This window comes from Carica papaya, chromosome 3, assembly GCF_054855325.1.
Source record: "Carica papaya isolate Zhongbai chromosome 3, ASM5485532v1, whole genome shotgun sequence".
Taxonomy (NCBI): domain Eukaryota; kingdom Viridiplantae; phylum Streptophyta; class Magnoliopsida; order Brassicales; family Caricaceae; genus Carica; species Carica papaya.
Genome location: NC_142311.1, coordinates 2,012,198 through 2,037,341, shown reverse-complemented (window position 1 = coordinate 2,037,341; position 25,144 = coordinate 2,012,198). Strand labels below are relative to the sequence as shown.

General features: G+C 33.6%; 3 protein-coding genes across 6 annotated transcripts; 2 read left to right on the top strand and 1 right to left on the bottom strand.

The window, feature by feature from the left end:
* The first annotated feature begins 4,486 nt into the window (after positions 1-4,486).
* CER7 (3'-5'-exoribonuclease family protein) lies at positions 4,487-13,197 on the top strand. Of its 3 annotated transcripts, XR_015817558.1 has the most exons (11): positions 4,487-4,814; positions 5,325-5,534; positions 6,360-6,455; positions 6,558-6,672; positions 7,542-7,622; positions 7,733-7,921; positions 8,507-8,778; positions 10,003-10,061; positions 11,112-11,348; positions 11,649-12,294; positions 12,390-13,197. XR_015817558.1 is itself a non-coding variant. In XM_022038426.2 (10 exons), the coding sequence occupies exons 1-9, from the start codon at positions 4,678-4,680 to the stop codon at positions 11,330-11,332; spliced, it is 1,380 nt and encodes a 459-aa protein (XP_021894118.1). In that variant the 5' UTR covers positions 4,487-4,677; the 3' UTR covers positions 11,333-11,348; positions 12,114-13,197. The 3 variants fall into 3 exon arrangements, 2 of the variants coding, with proteins under 2 accessions (XP_021894118.1, XP_021894117.1); XM_022038426.2 differs by having other exon boundaries at positions 12,114-13,197; XM_022038425.2 differs by having other exon boundaries at positions 11,649-13,197.
* Positions 10,781-14,704, bottom strand: LOC110811841 (transcription initiation factor IIB-like). 2 transcript variants are annotated; one of them, XM_022038428.2, is made up of 8 exons: positions 14,093-14,704; positions 13,978-14,002; positions 13,600-13,729; positions 13,360-13,490; positions 13,108-13,196; positions 12,599-12,675; positions 12,386-12,519; positions 10,781-11,982 (listed from the first exon to the last, which is right to left on the bottom strand). In XM_022038428.2, exons 1-7 carry the CDS (start codon positions 14,437-14,439, stop codon positions 12,386-12,388), a joined length of 933 nt encoding a protein of 310 aa, XP_021894120.1. In that variant the 5' UTR covers positions 14,440-14,704; the 3' UTR covers positions 10,781-11,982. The 2 variants fall into 2 exon arrangements, with proteins under 2 accessions (XP_021894120.1, XP_021894119.1); XM_022038427.2 differs by lacking the exon at positions 10,781-11,982 and adding an exon at positions 12,076-12,238 and having other exon boundaries at positions 14,093-14,703.
* A 4,030-nt stretch (positions 14,705-18,734) lies between these two features.
* Positions 18,735-23,439, top strand: LOC110811916 (ABC transporter G family member 15-like). Its single transcript, XM_088215003.1, has 9 exons — positions 18,735-19,280; positions 20,493-20,572; positions 20,799-21,260; positions 21,343-21,465; positions 21,682-21,813; positions 21,941-22,225; positions 22,301-22,573; positions 22,671-22,778; positions 22,902-23,439. Exons 1-9 carry the CDS (start codon positions 19,076-19,078, stop codon positions 23,259-23,261), a joined length of 2,028 nt encoding a protein of 675 aa, XP_088071129.1. The 5' UTR covers positions 18,735-19,075; the 3' UTR covers positions 23,262-23,439.
* Positions 23,440-25,144: the final 1,705 nt, after the last annotated feature.

Sequence of the window (25,144 nt, the reverse complement as noted above, 5' to 3'; positions counted from 1 at the left end):
ACTTTCGTCTATTACCCCTCTATGTATCATGGCAGCCAAAAGATTTTTATTTCTTGCCGTGATGCCTTTCTCTTTTTCTTTTTCTTTACATGTATATATATACGTATTGAATGTGTTCAATTTGAAAGCAACAGTTTTGTCTTGCTTAAAGTGGGACATTGAAGATCTACCGCTCAAATTGCTTTCAATCAATTCCACAACTACTCTTTTTCATCATTTTATTAATGATCAACTGATTGTTCTTTCTCTTTCTCTCTCCACAGACACACACTCATGCTAGATTAGTTTCTTTTAAGAATTTACATTTTTAAAATTACTATTAAAAAAGAAAAGGTTCTTTTTCAATCAATTCTTCAAACAGAAAATTCACGTTTATCTTTTAATAATTAATACTGTAAACTATGAGTTTATTAAATATTTATGTGCACATGTTACATTTTCATGATATTTAAGTTCGTTAAAATTAAATAAATGTTCTTTAAAAATAAATTATATATATATATATTTGAATATATATAATTTAAAGAATCTACCGAATAGATAAATTTGGTGTCAATTTAAGTTTTTCTTGGATAGCTTCAATCTTTTTTAACATAAAGTCAGTGAGTTAATAATTTATTAACTGATATAATATGTAAATATTTAAAATTTAAATGAAAATAAAGTTATAAATTAAATGCGAAATCGAAATAATAGAGTTAAGATTTATATTTCTTATACAATACTTTAGAATGTTCAATAGTGTTACGGGTAAAATCACTTCAAAAAAAACAAATAAAAATTAAAAAAATAAACAAAAGATAAATAATTAAACAATTTTAGGATAATTTTTACTGACTTTTAAAGGGAATTTGGGTTGTGAATTATTTATAATTTCCTTATTGATTAGGATCTGGATTTTGATTCTCTTGATTTGAAATAATTAATGAAAGGACGGTAACACCGCCTGCGGCGGCAGTTTGCCTCGGCATGGTCGTTTTTGACCGATTTTGGCTAGTTTCGGCCGCCTTTATATATATCCATATGAAAAAATACGTTGAAGGTCTCGATTGGTTGAAAAAATTAAAAAATAGAAACCTACTGGTGGTAGAATCTTTTTGGGTGCTGCGGTTTCACCGGCTCACCTTCGCAGTTGGGATTTTTTCTTCAGTTAACCTGTAAAAAACAGAACGGTGAACACAACGGTGAAAAAATTGTACAAAACGAAAAATAGAAAGAAGTTCATTGGAGAAGGTTGCAAGTTTTGCTCGTGGCGGCGCTGTCGGACTTTGTCCGTGATTTTTGGTTTACCAACCGTTTGTTTTGCTCCGATATGGCCACATGAGTGCTCAAAATTGAATTCCGAACAGATAAGAGAATTTTTACCTTTCTTGGCGGTTGGAGCCACCGGTGCAGTGGCGGTTGGTGGTCGACTTTCTTCTTCGGCGACTAATTTTTCTTTTCCAGCAGGAGACTGACGGCTAGGATTTGGGTTCAGTGTGATACGAATATTTATATTTATCCCGCGTTAATTTGGGTCGTTCATCGTGTTTGATATTAACTGTTCAATCGCACATAAGGAGGAAACGAATCTTGATCGTTCATTGGGTTTGATCTCGACCGTCCGATCGCGTTTAAAGAAGAAATGAATCTGCATCATTCATTACGATTTGATCTCGACCGTCTAATCGCGTTTAAAGGGAGAACAAATTTAGGTCGTCTACACGCGCGAGATCGATCCTGGGTCGTTTTATCGCAGAGCACGCGGATCGTCTGCGTGACATCCCGCATGGCACCTACGTCAGCGTGCCTTGTCACGCGACGTGTTTCGGTTCGTCAAGGTTGCTAATTAGGCGGTCCTACGTAGTAAATTTTTTTTTTATTTGTACTATGATCTTCAATTTTCGATTTTTTTTTCAAAAACACCATCAAAACCCAAAATTTTACATCCTTTTTTCAAAATTATTTTTAATTTCATCCATAACCTATTTTTTTCATAATTTTCTATTAAATTAAAATTTATTAATTTTAAAAATAAATTTTTTATATATTTTAGAATGTTAAAATTAATTCCGAATCAAATTTTGGGCTCGGGTATTATATAATCAAAACCTTAAGTGAACTGTTTCTAAAACTAGATAGTTATTGAATTGATTAAAACATTGGTATGTTTATCAATTGAACTAACTAATTATTTATTTAAAACCAAATTAGGTAGATGATAATAAATTGAACTCAATTGTAATAACTAAGAGTAGAAGTTAGACGTAAGTATTGTGGAGGGAGAAGGTATGAGTTAGATGATAACAAGGAATAAAATAAGGAAGAGTGATTCGTTTTGGAATTTGCAGGGTTTTTGAAGGCTTAAAGATAGTTGGGGAGAATGTGCTAGGGCAGGAAATCGCTTACGAGGAGGGGAGGAGGAAATCTTGGAGGTGTTCTCTACAGAATTGTGTTTAAAGAGAAGGCAGAATGTTAGAGCTAAGAAAGGAGAGTGAAAATAGGAGTCATGCAGGAGGCGAGAGAGATTTGAAAATTGTTGGAATTGAACTTTTAGTGTGATTCAAAGCTGATGTGCTGCTGTTCTTGGATGATTTGTTGCATGGTTTTTTTGTAGAATACTCGGGATATTGTTGACTTCGAGCATGAAATTATTTCTATGAAGTCATGGGGAAAATTAAAACAAGGAGTGAAAAATGATGCTGGAAAAAAAGTAAATGCTGCTGATGTAAATGGGAAACTAAAGATATATATATATATATAGTCTGTCTGTAAATTCTGTTTGTTATAAATTATCGCCGGATTAAAACAAACAAAAAAGAAAGATTTTTATCAACATTAGTTAGTCTAGTACCAGAAAGATTTGGAAGGATGAAGAGAGTGAGTTATGAGTAAGCTGTCAAGTGGCTTATTCAAGTTTCTTCTTTTTGTAATTTGATTTCAGATTCTTTTGCCTTGCTTGTAAGGGGTTATTTTGTATTTCTAATATTTGATACATTGGAGATAATCTATCAACGATCTCCGTTCATAGATAAGTTTTATAGAAGTTAATAATAGAAAATTCGCTATTTTTAAAGTATATTATAGATTAATAATAAGTAATTTATAATATTTAATTTATTAATATATTTATAGAAGTACAGTGATCAAATTAAGTTAAGTTTCAATAAATTTATGACGTATTTAGGTGAAAGTAATATTTTATAGCAATTAATTTTTTTTTTGTTAAAATTAGATACAAAATTTGATTTAACCCTTTTTTTTTTTTTCAAAGAAGAAATTTTTTTGTTTTATGTGTGTGTGTGTGTGTGCATATTTTCTTATTTTCCTTTCCCTTTTCTTTTTCTCTTTATAATAATAAACACAATGCCTTTCGTAGAAAAGTGGGCAACTAGCCCTGTTATTACCCTATGAAATGAGGAAACTAGAATGCCTTAACGGGGATGTTGTTGTTTCGGAATAAAACCTAAATTGGGGAGGTCGTTAGGTGATAAAGATTCACACTTGTTTTTGATCCCAAAAAGAGATTATGAGAAAATTATAAATACAAAATAAAAAGCCTTGTACTTTTCAGATACTGGAAATTAATTAAATGGATCTCTGACTAATTTTGTTTTGAACTTTTTGATCGGAAGAAAAAAAAAAAAGGTTGTCTTAATTCTCTAAGCTGTGTGGAAAATTGGTACTTGGTTCTCTTTATTGGGTTTGTTGAATGTGGGAAAAAATGGCAACGAACAAATATAAACATGAGAAATAAATCAAACCACAAATTTTTTACATTTTGCCTTATGTGATTTTTATTATATTATTTAAAATTTAAAATCATATACTATATTTCATTACTGTTTACCCTGTAACAAATAATTTTGTTTTATTTTTCTTTACTTGAATTGGTTTCTTTGTTGTATTTTTTGTGTTATTATATATATATATATATTTCAATAACTAAAAAATATATCATACCTGAACCTAACTAGAATTCGCCGGTGGTAAAAGAATTAAATTAAAAAAAAAAGAAATTTTAGTTATAAGATGTCTAATAAAATCGTAACTAGAATTGATATCTCATTCAAAGAAAAAGATATCAAATATCTAGAGTTTCTTTTTATATGTTTTCAGGCATTAGAACGAAATTCGTTCTTATTTCAAATTTTTAATAATATAACTGCGATTTGTTATTAGGTACGACTATCATTACTATAAAAAAAAAAACGATTCATTTGATTTTAAAAAAAGAGGGGGCTTGTTATTGGAATGAAAATAGAATAAAAGAAGCGTAAGAATCAAAGTGTCATTTACATTCTTTTTTTTTTATTTACATTTATTTCTTCTCACATTTTTATCTATTAATTTTTTACCGTAAAATAAATGATATAAGGGAAAGTATATAATAATTTGTAACGGCCTAATCAACACCCTGGGCTCGGCTGGGCCGCCAAGCCTGTTTTCTTCTTGTCCCTTTTTCTCAATTCGCTCTATTTAAGTTTCGTCGTTTGAAATTTTACAGATTCTCCCAACTTCATAAGCCCAACCCAGAAAAACCCTAAACCCAAGTAGAGGCTGTCGGACGCTCGCCGTGACGTGGTGGTGGCGGCGGCTCTGGTTTATTTATTTGTTTCAGCGGAGCATTGCCTGGTCGGATATTAAGTGGAAACGGAGTGGTCTTGACGGGAGGAAACAAGAAATAGAAAACAAAGAATGGAAAGTAAATTAGCAAATGCATGGAGATTGACGGTGAACGAGAAGAAGTTCATTGAAACTGCTTTGCTTTCTGAACTCAGAATCGATGGTCGTGGCCTCTATGATTACCGTAAACTCACCATCAAGTTTGGCAGGCTAGTACACCTCTCTTAGCATTTATGGTTGTATGAACTGTCGTCTTCGTTACTAATTCTTATCGTATCGCTTTGTTTTTCGAATTCAATTTGATAATTTAGTGGAGATAATAGTTTCCATTTTCATTGAAGTTGTTGTTCTTTTGCTGATATTGTAGCCTTTATTGGTCTCATAGTTTTATGTATATAACGTAGAGGAGAAATCTATGAGTTTGCATATGCCAATTGATGGTGTTTTTAATTGAGCTTCAAGTTTGTAGTATAACATAGGGGGGAAATCTATGAGTTTGCATGTGGCAATTGGTGGTGTTTTAATGAGCTTCAAATTTGTGCAATCTTTTGTAGTTTGGAAGTCTGGTTAAACTTGACGCAGCTAGTCGTAATAGAAGCTTGCTTGCTTTTTTTTTTTCCCTTCTCTCTTACTAATTTGCTCCCATGTGTTCTTATTGTACTATTATTTAAATGGCACAAGCACCTGAGTATGAAAGGATATCTTGTGTGAATTTGCAGAGAATATGGATCATCGGAAGTGCAGCTTGGCCATACTCACGTTATGGGATTTGTGACCGCTCAGCTAGTGCAACCTTATAAAGATAGACCCAATGATGGGGCACTTTCAGTCTTCACTGAGTTTTCTCCGATGGCTGATCCATCTTTTGAACCAGGTCGTCCTGGCGAGTTTGCTGTGGAGTTGGGGCGTGTAATAGATCGTGGTTTAAGGTCATAGTTTTATTCTCTAAATGTTGTAGCTGTGATATATTTGGGCTGTATGCTCTAGCATTGGACCTTTCCTACACCATTCAAAAATGTTGAAACATGTTCCTCCAATATAATTTATGTTATTTAATGAGGACCTTTCTCGTCTTCCATGGGAATAATTTCTCAGGGACTGTCATGATGGTGGCATCTTAGCAAGAATTTAAACATGCAATCATGAAACAAAGTAACCGGTTGCACTAGGTTCTCAATTTAAGAGATTGTTTAATTTTTATAAGCAACACTAGGTCCTGAAATTCAAGGCTATTTTGTCAGTTAGTCTAGACTCTCATCCAGTATTCTATTCTTATTAGTTTCTTGGAATCGTAGCTTTTTTTTCTTCATCTCTTTTCTAGGTTATTTCTTTACGGAAAAAGCTAATTGTTGTGACATTAATGGGAGCACCCTATACAAATGGTTTATATTTTTATTGTAATGAGGGTTTATACTGTTGATGCGAGTCTGTAGGTTCTTTGTTTCTTTAGGCTTTTGCCTACTTTGTTGCTCTCTTGCGATTTTTTTTTTCCTTCGAATTCCACTTACTTGTTTTACTCTTTCCTGGTCATCCTTCTACCATCAAACATAAATTGAAATAGTATGTATCTTTCTGTCCTCACTGTGTTTCTTTTGGACATTCAGACCCTAGAATTCTCAATTCTTATTTTCTTGGACCATAAACAATCATCTGTTAGAAATTTGATGTCACTGCCCCACAGCAGAATGCTTATTGCACAGTTTTAGTTACAAATATGGAATGAATATATTTGAAGGTCTAAAGTGATCATGCAGGGAAAGTCGGGCTGTGGATATGGAATCACTTTGTGTTCTAGCTGGGAAGTTGGTATGGGCTATCCGTATAGATCTTCACATTCTTGACAATGGGGGGTAGGTTGTAATTTTTCTTATGCTAACTTTTCCTTTCTTGTAGAGCAATTATTGCTCATCGCCCTTTTTACTAATTATGGCTGTTATTTATTATGGGAACAGAAACCTTGTTGATGCTGCTAATATTGCCGCCTTAGCTGCCCTCTTGACATTTCGGAGGCCTGAATGCACGCTAGGAGGTGAAGATGGACAAGAAGTGACAGTACACCCACCTGAGGTTAGTACCTCAAAACCTTTGGGTATTTAATTTGTAAGCTATTTAGGATTATTTTCTAACTTTTTAATAGAAGAAGTATTATTAGAAAGAAATATATTATGCAGAGAACTAGATATCCTCTTAAAAGAAAAGATAATAATGATAAACTGGAATGCTGTATATTTTATAATACATTCTTTTTATCGCAAAAAAATATTTTATAATACCTTCTTTTTATCTCAAAAAGAAAATAATAAACTGGATAATAGAGGAGAAAGGCCAGCAAACTCAATACTTTTCCTAGTACTTTTTCCTTGAAGTGATGATGCTGAGAAGTTACCATCAGTGTTTTTCCTTCAATGATGAAACAGTAGTAGCATTGGTCTCATTGATTTGCTTCAAGATCATGAACTTCAAGATTGGCCACCGTAATTCCCTAAGAAGAGTGGAGATCTGAATTATGGTTTCAACATACTTTTTGTGCTTTCTGAATACTCTTTTTATGTCTCTCTCTCTCTCTGTCCCTGAATACTCCTTTTACATCTCGCTCTCTCTCTTGCTGTTATTATTGCGAAGTGAGGCTATGTAAATTTATTAGCTCTTTTTTGGGAGAATAAATTTATTATGACTTAATAAAATGTTACTTCTAAATTCTCTAAAAAAAAAAGATGTTACTTCAAAATATCATCATAAATTCTCACTTTATTTGATATTGTGAACTTGTTGCTTTTTGTTAAATCATGGTACATGAGTGATCCATCTGAATCATCGTCATGTAACTTCCAAAGTCACAAAAAGTAGCAGGATCTGAATTTTCTATTAGTTACTACCTTTAGCCCTTTGACTGCATTTTATCTTATAGTTGGTTGTATTTTCTTAAATATTGACAGGTAAGGGAGCCAATTCCTCTGATAATACATCATCTTCCTATAGCTTTCACTTTCGGATTCTTCAATAATGGAAACATCTTGGTATGAGGCTCTTCCTTTTTTCCGAACCTTCTATCTTCTTTTATGAAACTATATTTGTGAAGAGCCAAAATACTTAATTAGGTTTTCCTGATGTTGTAAATATTATATAGGTAATGGATCCAACCTACAATGAAGAGGCTGTTATGTGTGCAAAAATGACTCTTATCGTTAATGCAAATGGTGATATTTGTGCCATTCAAAAAGCTGGAGGAGAAGGTATCCTACAAAGTGTAATCATCCATTGTTTACGACTTGCCACTGCAAGGGCTGCTGCCACAACGAAGATGATTAAGGATGCAGTAAGTTTCTCAAATCTTTGGTGCTTCTTGTTCTTCTTAGTTTCCACAATTAGTCACTTGGAGTGATTTAGTAATTCCTTTAGAAAATGCCAGCCAATGATTGACTGCCTGTCTGTCGATTTTTGTGATTGATTGTTTTCAGATAATCGCTTCATGTGGTCTAAGGTTCTTGATTGTCCGTAAAGTCCTGCTGGAAAATGTAGTGTTTGTAACAATCTATCCTTGAAGAACAAAAAGAAAATCTCTAGACCAGATTTTTGGCATAACCATTTGAAGAAAGAGTATGCTCTTAGTAGTTTTCAGTTAGCCATTATCCTATAAAAACCGTGTCTGGTTAGTTTTGAAAGAGAGAGCTTTGTTTTGGTTCTACTTGATCAAGCACCCTTTTCCTTGTTCCAACTGGAATTAACCCTAGATTTATCATATCTTTTACCATTTGATGTTAAGCTACTCCGTTGACAGAATTAAAAAGACAAATAATGCAAACAGATATTGGGTTATACCTAGGAAATTTACTGAATAACCACAACATTATCTTGACATCTTGTTTCAACCCACTGACGGTGTTTTTCTGCTATGATGTAGGTAGAAGGATACAACAGGGAGAAAGCTTTACAGAAGATCAGGAGGCATCCTACTTCTCTCGTGTCTTCTGAGTCTGCCTCGAGTGCAGCTGCAAAAAAGAATCAGGGCCAATCTGTTGATCAGGAGGAGGATAATGAGGTGTCAAGGAAGCGTGTGGAAAGATTAAAGCTGATTTCTGAGGAAAGTCGTGCCACTCAAAGCAATGACAGTGAAAGTGGAAATAGTAGGGAATCTAGAAGTGCAAAGAATTTCATTGGGGGACCCTCAAGTTGGTAATTTTTAGCCTTTCATGTGTCACCGTGTCATCTTATTTTCACTAATGGAAATGTCCCTTAGATTATTCAACTTTCACTACAAGGCAAGATCAACCTTTATGATTATGATTTTGGATAAATATGGCTTTCCACAATGAATATGAACTTGAGGAATTAAAAGGAATATTTTTTAATGTTTTGGAAATTAAAAAAAAATTGAGAACCTTCTTTCAATTTTGAGAAGAAAATAAGTTAGAGAAGGCACCATGGGATCTCATGCATCATGTACAAAATAATGAGTTACAAGTTAGTCAAAATATCAAGACAATCCCCTGAATATCAGTCAGGTTCCTATTTATGGACCTGAGAGGAGGACCAGAATAGGGAGAATAGAGAAACAAAACAGAGTATAGAAGAAGAAGCTGACAAGAATAGAGAGGAAAGAGTGGTAGGGTGAGAGGGAAGAGGCAAGAAGAAAAAGAAGAATAAGCTAGAGAGTTAGATAATTTTTTTACTTGATTTTTCTAATGTTACATGCATCACTTTTGGGTGCCTATTTTTAATCCGGACTGCCTTACAATTGAGAGATATGGCTATGGCTGGCATTCCAGCTTGCAGCCACCACAGATCCTAGCTCACTTATCATAAGTCGGTTAAAACCGAATATGCAGAGGGGAAACAACAACAGAAGCATAGGAAATATACTAACTAAACTATCTGGAATTTCTTTGACAATTGTTGGGTTCTGGCAACATCCTCAAAAAGAGAGCAGACGATCTCTAAACAAAATGCAGACTTAAGCATCAGGTTCTGATCTTGCTAAAGGGAGTATGAATGCCCTTGAAAGCTCACTATTTCTCTCTTTTCACAAGAGTAATGGACGGAGGGATAAGAGGTGAAAAGAACCTTCTACACCACTTATGATTGATACTGTACCATTATGCTTTTTGCATTGGGTTTTGACTAGTGTCTGCTGATCATATAATGAAAATTCACATGTGGGTGGAGGGGCATGAAGTGATGAGTTGTTGTTGGACAAATAATTAATTGTCACTTCACTTGTCTGAAAAATCTTTCCAGAGGATTGGCTGGAGATACATTGTTGGACAGAGACTGTTTGTGTTGATTATCCCCATGCTAGATTATGCTTTGCATTATCCTTTCCCTTTTGCTTTCTCCTGAAAAATTTCACCTTTTAGTCCATTTAAATCTAACTTGAGAATTTTCCTACACTCACTCCAGGGACCCTTACTCAAAGGGCGTTGATACAGATTTCCTTAAAGCTTCTCTAGGATCACGGGGTATGCAACTTCTTTGTTACTACCATAAATAAAATAAATTGAGTCTGATTCTTTCTTTGTGTTTATCTGCTCTTGCTGCTACCATGAAGTTTTATCTCGTGTTTTGTCTGATTCTTTATTAAGGTGCTGGCTTTATTTTCTTCGGATTATGTTGGGATATGAATTGTATTGGCTTTGTGCTATTTCTTAGGGATATATTGGCTTCATGGTTCTGTAAACCTGAAATTGTCAGGGGAAAATCACATAAAACACCAGCAAAAAATACCTTTGGTGTTTTCTAGTCTTTTTCTTTCTCCATATGACTCACACTGCTTTCCAGTTAAAGCTTGTGTTTCACAAACTCTTTATTTTTCCATGTCATATATCTATCCCAAAATTTGGATATGACTGTTGCATGCTCATTGAATCAGTTATGAATTAAAAAAAGATAGATAAGCTCCTGTATCAGACACATATGTTCACATCTAAGTCCTGCCTATCAGCAGCATTCTCATCTTTCGTTTCTTTTTATGTGCCTGTAGATGAGTAGAATTAGAGTTATGCATAGAAGCAAGTAGCTGCAATATTAAGCTCTACCTTTTTTTTTTGTCCTTTGTTTCCTTAAATCTTTGATACAGTTTGCTGAACATCATACTAATTGTATTAACAACGATTTGATGCACATAGAGGAGTTGCTATAATGAATTTAGGTATTCAACAAATTCATGAATTGCCACAGGTGAGACAGAAAAAGGAACGGCTCATTGTAGTTATTTGTATTTTATTTTCAAATATATCATACAAGAGAAGTGGCTCTTTATAGCACGTTAATCTCTTCTTTAAAAAGGTTTTGGACTAAATCCACTTCAGGAAAATGAGTTACAATAAGACATGCCAGCTGATGATGTAAAAACCTGGCTGGATGAGTATGTTATGTTGCATTTTGTCATGTGTTGATCCGGATGAATGTTCCATAAAACATTCCTTGCATTTATCATGGTAGTTTACTCAGAACAAGCATTTCACAATGGAGAGATTGAAATGAACCTTTATGCATGATTATTGCTGTAGGAATCTCAAACCCCAGTAGAATACAAAAGGATTTGGGAAGCCAGGAAAAACATAGTGAATCCGAGACACAAGAGATGCATGAAGATGTCAAGCCAGCTCCTCCAGTTATCAATGAACCTCAAACTGGCCTACATACAAATGGGGGGAAAACTTTAAAGGATGCTGTGAAACCTAAAAACAAGAGAAAGAAGAGGGCATCATCTGCATCTGGTGCGAGTTAAATGATATCCTATTCAGGTAACTGCTTCATTGGAACGTTTTAGTTGTTTACTGACCGATTTCTTTCCTTTTAAAAAAAAATATATATTTCTTGAACAGTATGATCGTGGTCAAATGAACCTTGCAAAACTTGTCATCAACTTTTAGAAAACTTTTTGCACTCTTTAAACCTGGATTTGGTTCATGCACAAAGTTCAGTGACTTCTTTTGACTCTCCAAGATTTTATTGATTATAGTTTTGAAGGAGAAACTTGCATTGACCTTCTGGTAAACCTCTGTTGCTTCATCTCTAACTCATGGGGTTAAATGCTTGTCCAGTTGTCTTCTTTGGCTAAATCAGGTTCGATCTCATGTTTGGCAATCAGGAGGGATTGTGTTTCCATTTTATGTGGGAAATTCTTGCAGTAGAAAATAGTGAAGGTAGGACTTAACCTCCCACAAATGTGGCATCGAATTTCAGCCGCTCAACTGAAGTGGTCAGCCCCTACCAATATGATGGATGTTGTCCTTGGCAGCTGTGTATTTTGCCATTTGCTTTGTAAATCTATGACTGTCTTGCCGGATGATTGTCAACTCAAAAATACTAGTGTCTTTAAAATGAATGAACCCGAGATTTCATTGTGTCAATGATTTGTTGATGACTTGATGATTTCTATTTTAAATGAGAATATTACAATCAGTTAATGCTGCAACTTCATACTTAAAACAGTAATAATAATACTATCAAACACAGGAAGGTTGAGAGTACTGGTCATTAAACTAATTGTAATTGATTTGAGCCAGATAACTGTCATCAATTCAACGAAGACTACACACCCCAACATGTCAACTACGAACATGCTCTGTCAAGATACAGTATCAAATAAGGCACATATGTACATCTGATACATAGCCTGTCTGTTTGTTTCCTGCAACCAATTTGAGTAAAAGATGATACGGGAAAGTTCAAGCTAAACTGAATAAGGTAAGATCAGGTGAGAAACTAACAGGCTTGTAATGTTTGGTTTCACAAAAGGCTAACATCTAACTGAAGGCTATTTGGTGTTGTTAAATACCTAGGGACTGCAGAGGTTTCGGAGGTCCTCCTCCTTGGTGTACCAGCTTGGTATCAGCGTTGCGGCATGGGGATAGAGATCCTTGTATGAATTTCTGATGGTGCCTTCTGCCACCCCTGTGGCCAATGAAATATCTGCAGCCATAGTTCCTCAATATTATCTTGGTTAGAACATAACTAACTCGGCTAGTAAATTGTTTAATCATATTTTAACCTTTCAGAAGTTTTTTCTCGTCCGAAAGCTGAGTGATCATGTAAATGACAGCTGCTGCTATGGATATTGGACTCCTCCTGTGACAGTGAAAATGATTTCTCAGTTTGTGTGAACATTTCCGGTATTAACTACACTAAGGTGTTGGAAATGGCAATTTCCAGTTAGTGTTGAGGACCATGTTCGCGGTTCTCATCAAGTGCTATCAACTTCATTATATGTATTTCCTCAAAACCTTTCCCCATCCCAAGTTCCAAACCATTCACTTATCCAGTGTTTCCATCTTCTCAGTTTCGCCATTCATCATGAGAAATTAGTAAGTATTTTTACCCATTTTGGACCGTAATAGCGTAAAAGATGAACTTGTTACACATATACATACTCATGTATGAACTATATACCCAGTATCCAAGACCTATTCTCAAAATCAATGGTAGGAAAATTCACCAAACTTGATGCATAATTGGAGTAGAATTGCAGTAACCAAAAATACAGGCTACAACCAGAATTACCTTATATCAAGCTCTTCAGATTTCTGCACAGCTTCTTGGGCTGCCTTAACTGCTTGATTAGTCATACCCAGATGGGAACAAAAACGCCTCTGTAATTTTCAGTTACGAACACAATGTCAATGACTTCCATCGATGAATCCCAAATAAGAATCCTTACAGGAAACACAATGCACAACTTATGCATAAACAACTATGTATATATACATGTATACAGAGTAGTGGAAGAAAAATTACTTCATCATCAATACCCACCAAAAAATCTCCAGCGTGTATTGTTCCCATCTCCATAGACTGACCCATTTCCACCTCCAATTGCTTCGCAATATACTCTTTTGCACGGCCAATTTCCTTCTTTGTGGCCCCATTGGCAACAGAGCAGATTTCTGCAGAAACTCACAAGTTTAAGAACTCAAAGCAATAACATTAAAAATGGTTATAAGGAAATGTCAATAGCTCAATGGCACAGTTTTTTTATTGGAGCTTGCAGCTTACCTTTTACAGTGCGTGGTTTGTCTTCTTGTCGACAAGCAATGTAGATGCAAGCACCCAGAATTGCATCCTGATTCCGTCCTCTAAGTGGTTTCTGATCTTCAACTTTCTTATATATCTCATTAGCTCGATCCTTCAAACCAATACAAATGAGAAACTGAGCAATCCTAAATTCAAATTGGCATTTTTACAAACATGTTCAGAGCAAAATATCACAACCATAAAAATGGAACAGAGAATCAACACAGTAGCTTGTGATAAACAATTAAAGGTGACATTTTAGCATTTACCCTCTACAATTACTCGCAAACAGATCAGAACCCAGTAAACAGAATTGCAGGAGATCATTAAAAGAAAGCGCAATTAGATAATGTTGCATACCTTTATGGTTGCAACAAGGCCCAACCTGAAAGTGACAGCAGCAAAATCCCTTTAATGGCTTAACATGCAGGCAAAAACCCAAGTGGTTAACGTCGAAAACAAGCAAAAAGAAAACCTGTCGGACATGGTGGCGATGACCTTGAACGCCTGAAGGAGGGAACGGTCAGGATTTGAAGCGCGAGTATGCCAACGGGGGAGGAAGTTGGGAGAGGAAGGATTCGGCTTGGAGATGACGGTGGAGAGCCCGCCGTCAGCTAAAAGCGGATTCGACGGGCCGCCCACGCGAACTGGATCGTTATCTGTGGACTCGTTGGCGAAAGTCCGCCACTCGGAGGTCTCGTCAATGGAGTGTGACTCGAGGACGAGTCCGCACTCTGAGCAGACTCGGTCACCCGCTGAGTGGTCGAACACCACCTCGGTCGGTCGGTTACAGTCCGGACACCACGAGTCAATCATCATCATCTTTTTCTTCTTCACTTTTCTTTACACTTTCTTTCTTTTTCCTTTTTCAGTTCTTCTTCTTCTTCCTCTTTTTCATCATCACCACCATCCTTAAACCTTTTTATTGTTTTGGATTTATTCTGTAAATTGCAGAGTTAATGTGAGATTATGAGTGAGGTTTGTATGTAATCTTATCCAGCTCCTCTGCTGAGAGCTTCTTTTGAGCTTTGTCTTCTTCCTTTTCTCGTTCAGTTTTGTCTCTTTCGCCATTTCTTTCTGGTGTTGGTGGCTGGGGGCGGTTGGCGCGTGCAAAGTACGCGTCGTTTTTTATGAGGTTCTTCTTCCCCGTTCCAGCATCGCTGGGAATATTCCTTTCTCTTTTTCTTTTTTTTTAAGGTATATTCTAAATAATATTTTATTAATCGTAAATTCTAAATGCATATTTTTTAATTTAATAATTATTACATCATATATATTTCTCCGTAATTAATTTTTTTAAGCGAACAGGTTTTTCTGAAAATATTATTTAGTAATGTTTACATATATCTATATACATACTGTTTTGCAGAAAAAAAATATAAAATAATTTAAATTTAAATTTAAAACAATCATAAAATTTAAATTACAATTAAAAATAACTCACGTAAGATACTGTAATTAAAAAAATTACATTCGTACGGTTGTGTTTACGTATATCTATATATATGTACATATATATTGAGAGATGTGTGTGTATGTGTGTGTATATATATATATATACAGACATTTATACAATAGATGTGCATTTATTTTGCCGAGTACTGGGGTCAGTGTAATTATAAAGGAGTTAACAAGTGGCTCTCCGAGTTGCAAATCTCTCTTGTATTGTTGGTCAGTTTAGTTCCACGCAGCTGCACTCTGCTATGTTAAACAAAATTAACTCTCCGTACGCACCCATATATACGTACATATATATACATACATATATACATACAGCAGCGGTATAACTCGTAACAGTAAATATATAATAAGTTTTACCTTTTAATTTTAATCACCAACTCACATTTTATGCAATTATATTTTGAAATTCTTATGATCTATTTTTAGAGATAGATTCTTTCAAAGTATCCATGCAAGTAAAATTAATATACTGTAAAGTTTCGTAATTTAAAAAAAAATAAATTTATAATTTAAATGTAAAAGCGAATAATAGAATTATAATTTGTGTTACTTATACAATAATTTAAAATATCTAATAAAATTACGATAATAATAATTTTAAAAAATAAAAAAAAAGCGAATAAATAAATATTTTAGAACAATCTTCTCTAGTACATGAAGAAAATCTGGGTGGTGAACTAACAATAACCCTCTTAATGATCAAAATCTGGATATTGGTATTCTTAATCTGAAAGGTTAATAAAAGGCTAAATTACATTAACCCAATAAGAATATCACACTAATAACAGATACGGAAAACTGAAGATTTGTGAAAATCATAAAAACAGCTAATGGAAACATTAGTTTAATTAAATATATTTAACTTAATAACGTTTGTTTGATACTTAACATAACGAATTTTCTAAAAAAACAACCTATGAAAACTTATATTCATACTATTTTTTATTTTCACGCATAAGAGAACAATAGACGATAATTTTTCTTTCTTACTTACTTACTAGTATCCCTATGGGTCCATAGGAATGTTTCCATACTCGTGAACCCAATATCTAATTTTAACAATTGGTTTGTCTTCATACCTCGTTCGATAATGAGCACCAAACATTCCATCGTCTCGATACCTTGTTCGGTATAAGGATGAATCATATCTCTCAAGCCTTTCTAGTATGGTACTTTCTAGCCCCGTTCGACTGAGGTAATGCTCATGGTAGGGTTTCTCATGTACCGGGTTCGTCCACCATTTTTCTAGGTACCCATTAAGGTTTTCACACAAAGATTTTTATTAATAAAACAACCAATAAACATATAATAATAATTTATATTATATTTACATATCAATTAAATTACATTTATGCAGACTATGTAACTTATCATAATAAAAGATCGAGTAACCAGATAACTAAGTAACCAGATAAATCAATAACATCATTGAAACTATAAATTAAAAATATGTACAATACGATAACAAGCAAGTAAGACAATAAAAAAAAAAAAACAATAAATCAAGATAATTGTGAACTAACTGGTTCCGACTCCATTACTCACCTATAATTATTTTTAGAATTTTTTAAATTTTCACAAAAATACAAAATTATACATCATTAAACCCTAATTTATTGTAACGGATAATAGAGTAGTGATGGATCTTTATTCGGATTGGTGTTTCGAGATATCGCGATGTCTACCACGCCTCCTAATGAGTTTCCTAAATTTTTCTTACAGAATTCAAAATACTTGTCACGTACCTAAAAATACTCTAACAATTCAAAATCGGTGTCCAAAACTCTTTCTGACCAATTTTGAGGTTTCGGCACGGCATCACTGTCGTGCTCCGGCACTAGCTACGCCGCCCATGGCGGCAGTTCGGCCTAGCATGTTTTGGCCGGTTTTACACGTATCCCTGTAAAAAAAATACGTTAGGAGTTTCGGTTGGCCGAAAAATCACAAAAGGCCGAACCTACCGATGGAGGGGTCTCCAGGTGCGACAGCTTTACCGGTCCTCCTTCGCGGCTGAGATTCCTTCTTCGGCTAACCTGCATAGAAAAATACAATGAATACAATGATTGAGAAATCGCGTGAAACAGAAAGCAGAAGGGGGCCCATCGGAGGAATTTTTTTGGTTTTGGCCGCGGTGGCTCCGCCGGGCTTAACCCGTAGTTTCCGACTCACTCGCTGTCTCTCTTATTCTGATTTGGCGACAATGATGCTCGGAATTGAATTTCGAGTGGGTAAGAGAAAATTTTACCTTTTTTGGCAGTCGGCGGTGGCTCTGGTGCGACTGCGGTCAGCAGTCGACCTTCTTCTCCGTCATCTGATTCTTCTTCTCCGGCGGGAGCTGGCGACTAAAGTTTGGGTTTCTCTGCGACCCGAGATATTTATACTCATTTCGCGTTGATCTGGACTGTTCATTGCGATTAATCTCATCCGTCCTATCGCGTTTAAGAAAAAACGAATTTGGACTATTCATCGCGATTGATTTTATCCGTCCAATTGTGCTTAAAGAGAGAATAAATATGAACCATTCACGCACGCAAGATCGAACCTGGGCCGTCAGATCGCTGGATACGTGGATCGCCTGCATGACCTCCCGCGTGACGCTGACGTCAGTATATTTTGGCACATGACATGTTCCAGTTCATCAGGGTTACTAACTAGGTCGGGTTACTAACTAGGTCGTGCTACGTGGTAGATTTTTTTTTTTTTTTTGTACTTTAACCTCATATTTTCAATTTTTTTTCAAAAAAAACACCTCCTAAATTTAATTTTTCATTAATTTTTTTTAAAATTATTTTTAATTTCGCCTTCAATCAATTTTTTTAAAACAATTTAATAAAACAAAACTAAAATAAATTAATTAATTATTTTAATAAAATAATTTCATAAAACAATTTTATGTCTGAGTCACTTTTCGGCCCAGATATTACAATAATTAATATATATTATTAATTTATATATATATATATATATACTTTTCCAAGTGGATTAGTATGCATATATATATATATTATCATGACACATTCATCACCGGCTAACTACCTTAATTAACGTAGAGCTTCGTGAAGAATTATTAATTAGTATTTTATTATAAATCTTTAGTGCATTATTATTATTAAATACATATAGTTGCATCTATGATAAAGACGATGAATTTTTTTTAATAAAATTAAAAAGTTAGTCGAATTTTGTCTAATAATAATATAATATTTTTTTGCCTAAATATATCATAATTCACCAGATTAAATATAATTTAATTATTGTAATTTTATTAATAATTATTTAGCTAAATTAGTGGTATGGTTTTTCATTTATAAAAGGATATGAGTTTAAGCTGGATGATTAGTATTTAATTGATAAATGTATAAATATTAAATATATATGTATGAAAATTTTATATTTATAGAAAGTATTATAATTTATTATTATTAAATTAAAAAATTACAATAATAAAAAAACTTTCCTCCATTGTTAAAACTCTCTTGATTTTTACTTTTATTTTTTTTAAAAAAAAAAAGAGAAAAAAAAAAGGCACCAAGATTTTACATAAGGAATTTAAAGCTGGTAACAACCAAACTGCAATTACCATTACTTACAAGTGTCTGCATATGTGTGTGTGTCTATATATATATATATATATATATGTCTATAATACATAGAACCACATTTAATTCCTTCACTTGCCAACTAAATGAGCTCCATCTGTCCCTGTTCCACACTCTCTCCATCTCCCTCTCTCTCTCTTTCTTCTTCTCCCACATTTGTTATGTGTGTGAAGCAGAAGCTTCCGCCATTGATATCACCATAAATGGTTTAGTTGTTTGGTGACTGTTGATCCCGACTGCCCACTCTTCCATCGACACATGCCCACCACGAGATGAGGACTACCATATTGCTCCCTCTCAGATAACCCCCATCATCATCATCATCATCATCATTTCCATCTTCTTCTCCTTCTTCTTCTTCTTCTTCTTCAAGGTGACTGGTAGCTGTAAGTGGGAAAATGGAGATAGAGTTGGCTGGGGGTGGAGGTGGCCATGGCACGTATTTGGTCTGGACGGATCTGACGGTGGTGCTGCCCAACTTTGGGCAAGGACCCACCAAGAGGCTCTTACAGGGTCTTCATGGTTATGCGGAGCCTGGCAGGATCATGGCCATTATGGGTCCTTCTGGTTCTGGCAAATCCACTCTTCTTGATTCACTTGCAGGTTTCTTTTCTTCCCCCCCTCTCTCTCTCTCTCTCTCTACACTATACACAGACACACACACACACACTGTATATACATGTCTGGACGTCTATTATGTTTTTTTCTTTCAATATTTTTTATATGTATATAAATATTTATAAAAAACATTTTCATATTCCTGGTTACAGTATAAATAATTGTTTTGCTTTTTTTTTATTAGTTTAAACTGTTAGATAATTGATTCAATCAATTAGTTAAAAATTGTATCAGAATTAGATTGAAAAAGAATTTAATTTTAATATACAAGTGATATATTATATTTATTTTGATATAATTTTAGACTGAAGATATGTATTTAAAGTTATTTTGAAACAAATTTAGTATTTTTTAAAAAATATTTTTGCTCATAAGTGATATATTTTTTTTGTTCTTTAATTATATTTTCTTTTCAATTAAGGTGGAAAAGAACTTATTTTTTTCTCTGTATTTCAAGTTTGTCATCTACATAATTGTCAAATTTATAGCCCAAACGACTCAGTGAGATCTTCTGTCCATATAATGTGATTATTATGATGCATAAATATATATATATATGTATATATGTATGTATATGTTAGGAAAATATATATATATATATGTGTACGTATACAACAATTCATTAGTTCAGACAATTTTCGTGTTCCTTATTTACATGCATGTGAAAAGTAATTTTAGTAGTTGAAAACATTAAAGCTGTGACCAAACAGTAGGGAGTAGGGACCAATGGTCAATTTTTCTATATAAATATACACACACACACACACATATATATATATATATATGTATGTGTGTATATTCGACTGTAATGCAATATATATGATATATCTAATGTATGTGAAGATTTAAAATAATTTCAAATGTCATTTAGTAGTTTAGCTAGGTAGATTGGATATTAATTATTTGTGTGTGTATACATTAATATAACATATATATATATATCTATATATTATATAGCTGGCTTTCAATTTCTCCGCCGTACATTAAATTAGAAAAAATCACACGTACACCATTTCAATTTCCAGGACCGTCTTACCTTTCAACCTTAAAAGTGTTGGAGCCAATCCCATTACTTCATAATTTTATAAATATGAAAATTTTTCTTGAAAATTATGTAAATAGAAATTAAAATAATCATGAATTATCTTCATCTTCTTCGTTTTTCGTATTAATTTTTGGTTCATCACGTTGTTACAGGCAGACTCTCAAGAAATGTGATCATGACTGGTAATGTTCTTTTCAATGGCAAGAAGAAGAGATTAGACAATGGTTTAGTTGTAAGTATACACATTTATAAAGACATATGTAGTGTTCTTACTCAAAGCTATACGTTATTAACAATACCGCATATAATTAATATGATATAAGAGGTTTTGTATATTGTCAAGTAAAATAAAAACATATTAAAGAGAAAATTTATATACGTATATGGGTGTAATAATCAACAAAATATATACAAATAAAAAAAAAAGTATTCTTAACGTATACAAATGTAAATTTCAGGCGTATGTTACGCAAGAAGATGTACTATTGGGAACCCTAACAGTGAGAGAGACCTTAACATACTCGGCCCACTTGAGGCTTCCTTCTAACATGACAAAACAGGATGTGAGTGACCTTGTGGAGGGTACCCTTATGGAATTAGGGCTTCAAGAATGTGCAGAGAGACAGATTGGGAACTGGCATGCAAGAGGCATAAGTGGTGGAGAGAAGAAGAGACTGAGTGTAGCCCTAGAAGTCCTCACAAGACCTCATGTCTTGTTTCTTGATGAACCCACCAGTGGACTTGACAGTGCTTCTGCCTTCTCTGTCATTCAGACTCTCAGAAACATTGCTAGGGATGGTAGGGTTGTTATCTCTTCCATTCATCAGCCCAGCAGCGAGGTTTTTGCCCTCTTCGATGATCTTTTCTTGCTCTCCTCCGGTGAGACTGTCTACTTCGGAGAAGCTAAGTCCGCCGTCCAGGTAATCATAATATAATTCTTTAACAATAATAATAAAATACATAGTTTAACTCGAACTTAACAAGTTTTATTAATTTTGACAGTTCTTTGCTGAGGCGGGTTTTCCGTGCCCGAGCAGAAGAAATCCTTCTGATCACTTTCTCAGATGTATAAATTCGGATTTTGATGCTGTGACAGCCTCATTGAGAGGATCTCAAAGAATACATGTATATCACTTCTCCTTTAGCTAGTAATTTTTTGAACACTTGTTTAACCTAATATATTTTTCTAATTTTAATTTATTTATTTTAAATTTTGATTACCCACATTAACTTGGTATGTTCAGAATTTTAATAATAATTTTTAATAACGAACTAATTCAATTAAGTCATATTTAATAACTAATATATGTTATGGTTGTTCTTCTATGAAATCAATTTTAGGATGTTTCAACATCCTCAGATCCTCTGATGAACATGGCAACTGCAGAGATTAGAGCCAGGCTTGTTGAGAAATACAGGCGCTCATCATATGCAAAAGAAACCAAAGCTCGAATTAAAGAACTATCAAGTATCGTAAGTGAAATATTTTTTATTATTGTTTTATCAAATAAATTTTTCTTAATAAGTTTACGTATGAGTTGAATTATGTTATTCTCTAATACAAAAAATAACTATCGATATCGAGGTTATTTATTTGCAGGAGGGACAGGAGATCGAAGGAAAGTGCGGTAGCCAAGCGAGCTGGTGGAAGCAACTTTTAACTTTGACAAAAAGATCATTTGTGAACATGTGTAGAGATGTTGGATACTATTGGGCAAGAATTGCAATTTACATGGTTGTTTCAGTTTGTGTTGGCACCATTTTTTACGATGTTGGCTATAGCTATACCGCGATCTTAGCTCGAGTAGCTTGTGGTGCTTTCATAACGGGTTTCATGACATTCATGTCCATCGGTGGCTTTCCCTCCTTCATAGAAGAAATGAAGGTAAGTTTTAAAACATACATAATAAATTGAGTCATTTCTTATTATTTTTCGTATAATATTGGTGTTTCGAAACAGGTATTTTATCGAGAAAGACTAAATGGATACTATGGAGTTGCAGTATTCATCTTATCAAATTACATATCATCATTTCCATTTTTGGTTGCGATCTCGGTTATTAGTGGAAGTATAACATTTTACATGGTGAAATTTCGATCGGGATTTCAACATTACGTCTTCTTTTGCCTTAATATCTTTCTTTGCATCTCCGTCATAGAGAGTCTCATGATGGTTGTTGCTTCTCTTGTTCCGAATTTCTTGATGGGAATTGTAACCGGAGCGGGAATTATTGTAAGATCAACTTCTTGCATTTTTTTTTTCAAAACTTAAATAATTCCCAAACATGAACAGAAATTCAAATTTGTCAATTTTTTTTTTGGCTTGGCAGGGAATTATAATGATGACATCGGGTTTTTTCCGATTACTTCCTGATCTTCCGAAGCCATTTTGGCGGTACCCGATTTCGTATATGAGTTACGGATCATGGGCAATTCAGGTAACTTTGGTTCCAAGAAACTTATTGTACATGTCTTAACTTGTCAATATAACAACATACTAACTCACATTTATCTCTTGCAAATTACAATTGAAATATATATATATGTGCATATTGGTGTAGGCTGCATACAAGAACGATTTTATAGGTCTCGAGTTTGAACCTCTCGTACCTGGAGATCCGAAATTGACAGGAGAAGAAGTGATCATAAAAATATTCGGAGTGACAGTAGAACATTCCAAATGGTGGGATTTAGCCGCAATCGCTCTCATCCTCGTCTGCTATCGCCTTCTCTTCTTCTTCATTCTCAAATTTAAAGAAACAGCTTTTCCATTATTTAAGTCAATTTACGCGAAGCAAACAATCAAACAACTCGACAAGAGACCTTCTTTCAGAAAAATTCCATCGCTGATATCCTCGAAGAGGCACCAACCTCTCCATTCTTTGTCTTCGCAAGAAGGTCTTAACTCTCCCCTCCATTAATCTTATATTGTTTATAAGAGAATTTCCTAAGTGTGCTGCAATTACTTATACAATTATTGCAGTGCAAATTTGTCTTGTACTTGTATGTATCTACTTTTGTAGCTTAATTGAAACCAATATTGTTCAACATAGACATCAAAATCAAAAAAGAAAAAGAGATTACACAGAGTTGGTTTAATTTTTTTTTTTTTGGGGCAGAAATTATGAGATAATTTTAAATTATATAACAACATTAGTTTAGTAATAAATTGTATAATATATACATATATATATATATAAAATTATAGAAATTGTTGTAACCATGTCCGCCATGGACTTGGACCAGGGTGGTACTGGGAATTATGGGTCATTATGGTAAAATGATGGGTCGTTTTATGTTGGCATTAGGAGCGTTTTGCTAATTGTGGGCTTCTCTCCTTCAACTGTATTTCTGAATTCAGACCCATATGTTACAAACCTATTGGGTATAATTTTTTAAATAATAAATTCAAAAAAAAAATATTTTAATAATATAAAATAATATATTTTTCTCTTAATTGAATATTTTTTATAAAAATATATATTGAAATTGTAAACTTTTGAAAATTTATATATTTTTTTACTAGGCAACATATATTATATGTACATATATATATATGTATATATGATGTATTTTTGGTTTCTTTTTGAAAGACCAACAAGCAAGACAAGTGTTGATGATTGTTTTCATTTACTCTTGTTCATCCGTAGACATCATAACTCATGAATCATGATGACATTTTTCTTGAATGGGTGAATTGAAAAATCAGTCCCCACATCCCAACAAATCCTAATATTGGAATTCCATGCAACAAAAGTCAAATTCAGATTCATGGTCTATACATATATATATATATATATATGTATATTGGATTATATAGGTGGAGCTATAATTATTCTATCTTTCAATCAATGCTCACTGACCCTCTTAAAAAACAAAAAAAAAAAAAAGAAAAAAAGTTATCAATGCACATTTTATAAATTTTGTAAATATGAAATATATAGGTAGAATTTTGATCTTAAAATGACATTAACATAAATGTAGAATATGAAAAACATATATACATATATGTATATATTATTTTCAAAAAGTGTAACGACCTTAAAAATTTAAAAAAAAAATAAATTATAAATTTAGTGCAAAAGCGAAATAAATAGTTAGGATTTACATTTTTTACACAATAATTGAAATCACTAAATAAAATTTACGGAAATAACTCTTTTAAAATAATAACTAATAACTAAAAAAATAAATTAAAAATAAATAATTAAACGTCCTACTCGCAATCCTCTTATGGATCGGATTCTGGATCCTGATCCTCTTAGTATGAAATAGTTAATAAAAGAATGAATTATATTAGTCTAATAAAAATATCACGCTACTTATCGACACAGAAATAAAAGTTGGTAAAAATAATAAAAATAATTAATAGATTAAGTAAATTCGTTTATCATAAATAAAATTATTTATCATCTACTTACCATAATGAGATTTACAAAAAAAAATAACGTATAAAGTTAATAAGATAACACATATCATAATTTCATGTGCAATCGGTTTGAATAACAATCTTCTCTTTTATCACCCTACTGGTATCTATGGGGGTTCATAGAGATATCCTTATTATGCATAAACTATTTTCTTTAACATTTTTATTAACGGGTCGTCCTCATACCTCGTCTGGTATGAGGATGAAACGGGTCGTCCCTATATCTCGTCCAGTATGAGCACCAAATTATTAAATCTCGATACTCCATTCGGTATAAGGGTGAAACGGGCCGTACTCATACCCCGTTCGATATGAGCACCAAATTATCAAGTCTCGATACCCTGTTCGATATGAGACAACGTTCACGGTAAGATT

Bases quoted from the DNA above. Each gene is read 5' to 3' on its own strand.
- CER7 (XM_022038426.2), top strand. From the start codon at position 4,678: ATGGAAAGTAAATTAGCAAATGCATGGAGATTGACGGTGAACGAGAAG. The intron at 5,535-6,359 runs GTCATAGTTTTA...GTGATCATGCAG, and splicing joins GTAATAGATCGTGGTTTAAG to GGAAAGTCGGGCTGTGGATA. The intron at 10,062-11,111 runs GTATGCAACTTC...TTATTGCTGTAG, and splicing joins AGCTTCTCTAGGATCACGGG to GAATCTCAAACCCCAGTAGA.
- LOC110811841 (XM_022038428.2), bottom strand. From the start codon at position 14,439: ATGATGATGATTGACTCGTGGTGTCCGGACTGTAACCGACCGACCGAG. The intron at 13,197-13,359 runs GTGGGTATTGAT...TGAAAATTACAG, and splicing joins TACACGCTGGAGATTTTTTG to AGGCGTTTTTGTTCCCATCT. The intron at 12,676-13,107 runs GTAATTCTGGTT...TCACTGTCACAG, and splicing joins TCTGAAGAGCTTGATATAAG to GAGGAGTCCAATATCCATAG.
- LOC110811916 (XM_088215003.1), top strand. From the start codon at position 19,076: ATGGAGATAGAGTTGGCTGGGGGTGGAGGTGGCCATGGCACGTATTTG. The intron at 21,814-21,940 runs GTAAGTGAAATA...ATTTATTTGCAG, and splicing joins TTAAAGAACTATCAAGTATC to GAGGGACAGGAGATCGAAGG. The intron at 22,779-22,901 runs GTAACTTTGGTT...ATATTGGTGTAG, and splicing joins ACGGATCATGGGCAATTCAG to GCTGCATACAAGAACGATTT.